This window comes from Talpa europaea, assembly GCF_964194135.1.
Source record: "Talpa europaea genome assembly, chromosome: 11".
Lineage (NCBI taxonomy): Eukaryota > Metazoa > Chordata > Mammalia > Eulipotyphla > Talpidae > Talpa > Talpa europaea.
In genome coordinates, this window is record NC_140078.1 from 68,960,525 (window position 1) to 68,963,851 (window position 3,327).

The window sequence follows — 3,327 nt, forward strand, 5'->3', positions numbered from 1 at the left end:
GCCAGCAGGCAGATGGGCCCCTTGGCCTCTGCCACAGCCTTCAGAGAGTCCTTCAGCTGCAAGTCCGGGAGCTGAAGCTCAGTCGCGAGCTCATGGAGCTGCGTGTCCTCCTCCACAAGGGTTTCAGTCCCAGTATGGGAGAGGCACGCTCCAGCCACTCTGGCTAGCAGCCCGTAGAACTGGGCCACCCTTTTCACATCGCCCTGCATGGCTGCGGTCAGCACCACAGCTCGGTATCCCAGCGCTTCAGCCTGCTGCTGGGTCTCAGCCAGTGCCATTGCGTTTGAGCCAATAATCACATTGAGGACATGCCCGCAGGTGTGTGGCCCATGGGGGTCAGAGTCGGCCTGAGCCAGCACAGTCTTCACAGAACGCGGCAAGTCAGCACGAAGGTTGTAGCGATTGAGGATGTGCAGGGAATCTTGCACGCTGTGGACATTGGCCACAGTGGGTCCACTGGCGATGAACTCCAGAGGGTCCCCCACCACGTCTGACAGAATCAGGCTCACCACCTAGGGAGGGGTCACAGAGGCCACGCTAAGGCCCACCTGGTCCTTTCCCCAGAGTCCACAAGGACACCCTGGCCCTGTGTGTCTACATACTCTCATACCAGTCAGTGGGTTTCCTCACAGGTTTCTAACCCTTCTCCTGGAGGTTCACTAGGCCATGCAGACTCCCCTCATCCCTTCTGTAGCCCCTCTCAGTCAGCCCTGGAATCCCATACCAGGCCCCTGCCAACCTGTCTACTGTGCTAAGTTTTCATTTCCCTGCTATATTTGGGCCTGGCTCCACCAGCCCAGGGAGCCTGCGGAAAAAGTACCTACGCACCTGGGCAGGGTAGGCGACCTGCGCCAGTCCACCACCCTTCAGCTGGGATAAGGCCTTCCGAATGGTGTTCAGCTCCTGGATAGTGGCTCCTCGGGCTGCCAGCAACTTGGTAAGTGTCTGCTTCTCCTCCAGTGTGATGGGTGGGATGGGAGCGGGCAGGAGAGCTGAGCCCCCACCTATAAAGACAATGAAGACATCTAGGAGGACAGGGATGGCCAAAGGAGGGCCTCACCCAGCCACCAGGTAGCCAGTTCCACTTTAAGGAAGCAAGGTAGAGTTAGAGTGCCCCCATGTGGACATTCAATGACTATATATGGTGCCCACCATATCCTGGGCACCTGAGGTTGCATCCTGACTTAGAGTAGCCCAGGTCCCAGAAGGTACTGGTAGAACCATTGCTTAAGAGCTTGGAATAGAGGGAAGACCAGGTGGAAACAGTGGAAGACCAAGAAGAGGGCTCTGGAGCAGCCGGAGACCTGGGTTCTAGCCCTGGGTGACACTGGTGCAGACAACAGCAGTAATAGTGACATTTTCCTTATGAGGCTGAGTTAGGTTCTCCCTATGTACCCTCAAAGGGTCACCCAACAAGGTCACTCAAAAGGAGGAATCCACAGCTCAGGGGAGGCCAGACAAACAGCCCAGGACTACCCAGAAGTCAGCCATGCAGGTTCTTCACTGCCTCCCTCACTCTGTGATCCTGGGGGCTCAGACCAATAGTTTCTTGAAGACCTGATATTTGTCGCACACACACCCCAACTGTCCTGAACCAATCTGGCAGCCACACCTGAGATGAGCACAAGCAGCAGATCATCAGCTGTGAGACCTCTGGCCAGCTGCTGGATGGCTAGTGCAGCCCGTAGTGCATCACGGTCCGGCAGGTTGTGCTCTGCACCCTCAAATACCTGGATACGGCTGTGTGGCTTCAACAGCATCTCCCTGAGAAGTGATAGGGCATAAAGCAAGAGATGGGGTGGTCTCCTCTCCTCCCACCTGATTTCCCAGCCTGTGTACAGGAGAAAAAAGGGGCACTAATAGGATGCCCACCGATAACCTCCCCCCCACAAATTAGGCCAGATCCAGAATAATAAGTAAGCTGGTGAGAGAGGGAAGCCTAAATCCAGTTTATGCCTGGGACCAGGTTTCCCTCCAGATGGACAGTGGGGAGCAGCCCCCCATGGTTCCTTACTGCTTGCCAGCATGCTCCAAGGTCGCACGGATCCCTCTGGGAACGCTGATCACGCCCTGTACGAGATGATGGCCCAGTAGCTCCTCAGCAGCAGCTGCCATTCCCAGCACAGCCTTACCAAAGCCCACCAGGTAAAGGTTTTGCCGCAGTTGAAAGCTCCGGTCCCGCACCTTCAGCTGCCCACTATCAGGGTCGAAGGATAGTGCCCGGTGCAACATGGGGCCTGGCAGCACAGCACCCACAGAGCTCTCAAATAGCTGCCGTGCCAGCTTTGGTAGGGCCATGCCACTGGCCATTCGGGTTGCTGGACTCCCCCAGAACCGCTGGCGCAAGAAGGCTCGGGCCAAACAGGGCAGGACCTGCAGGGCTGCAGCCATGCCCCACTGATCTCAGCACCACCTGGCACCCATGCCTACCTAGGGGGAAGGAAAGCACTAGTGATGCTGCTACAAGGCCAGAGATAGGCGGCCCCACCACAGCCACCCTCTGAGGGCTCAGGGCCAGTGGACCCCACAGCTGCTGCTGCAAGCACAGGCCACTTGTCAGTTCGAGGAGACTTCCTGAGGTCCACAGTTGCCTGATCTCACTCCAGTCCTTGGACCCCAGCCCTGCCACCCAGCCATGTCCTCCTCTTCTGCAGCCTACACATAGGCCCTCTGGACACTCTGCCCTGAGTCCAAAGGTCCTGTTGGCTGAGCCTTCCTCCTAGGTCACCTCCTCTAACTGAGAGTTAATTATTCACAGAGGAAGCTACTCCAATCAGTGGAGTTCTGGCCTCCCCCTTCCCCACCCCCCTGCACTTTCAAGCCCTCACCAATGGGTAACACCTCTTTCTGGCACTCCTTCCTTGCCTATTTACCACTTCTCTTGCCAGGAGACTGCTGGCTGTCCCACCACTTGACCCTGAGCCTGCTGACCTCCAGCCTGCTCTACTGCATTAGCTCATGAGTCTAGGCTGGGAAGTTTGAGAAGGCTAGGTCTGTGTGGGGAGGCTACAGGTTTACCAGGACACTGACAGGTAGGCCCAGAGTACATTCAGGGTATACAGCCTAAGGAATCTCAGCAATCCAGACCTGCAAGGGAGTCAGGTTCAAATGTCTGGCTCACGGTGAAACCTTTAAGAAGTCCCTAGATACCACAGGAGGCCCCACAGCACAGGCCCAAGCTACAGAAAAGGATGATGCCCTCCTACCCACATGGCTGGCCAGACCCACCTCTGGCCAGACTTTGGTTCCAACATAACAAAGCTTTGGTCACACCACCTCTGGGAAATTTAAGTGGCTGGAGCAGGCAAAGGGTAACCTCCCACAGCT

General features: G+C 56.7%; 1 protein-coding gene across 1 annotated transcript; it reads right to left on the reverse strand.

Moving 5' to 3' along the window:
• Nucleotides 1-381: 381 nt before the first annotated feature.
• GLYCTK (glycerate kinase) lies at nt 382-2,391 on the reverse strand (the record flags this gene model as incomplete). Its single annotated transcript, XM_084248077.1, has 3 exons — nt 382-512; nt 1,613-1,764; nt 2,015-2,391. 3 exons carry the CDS (start codon nt 2,389-2,391, stop codon nt 382-384), a joined length of 660 nt encoding a protein of 219 aa, XP_084104203.1.
• Between the last annotated feature and the right edge of the window lie 936 nt (nt 2,392-3,327).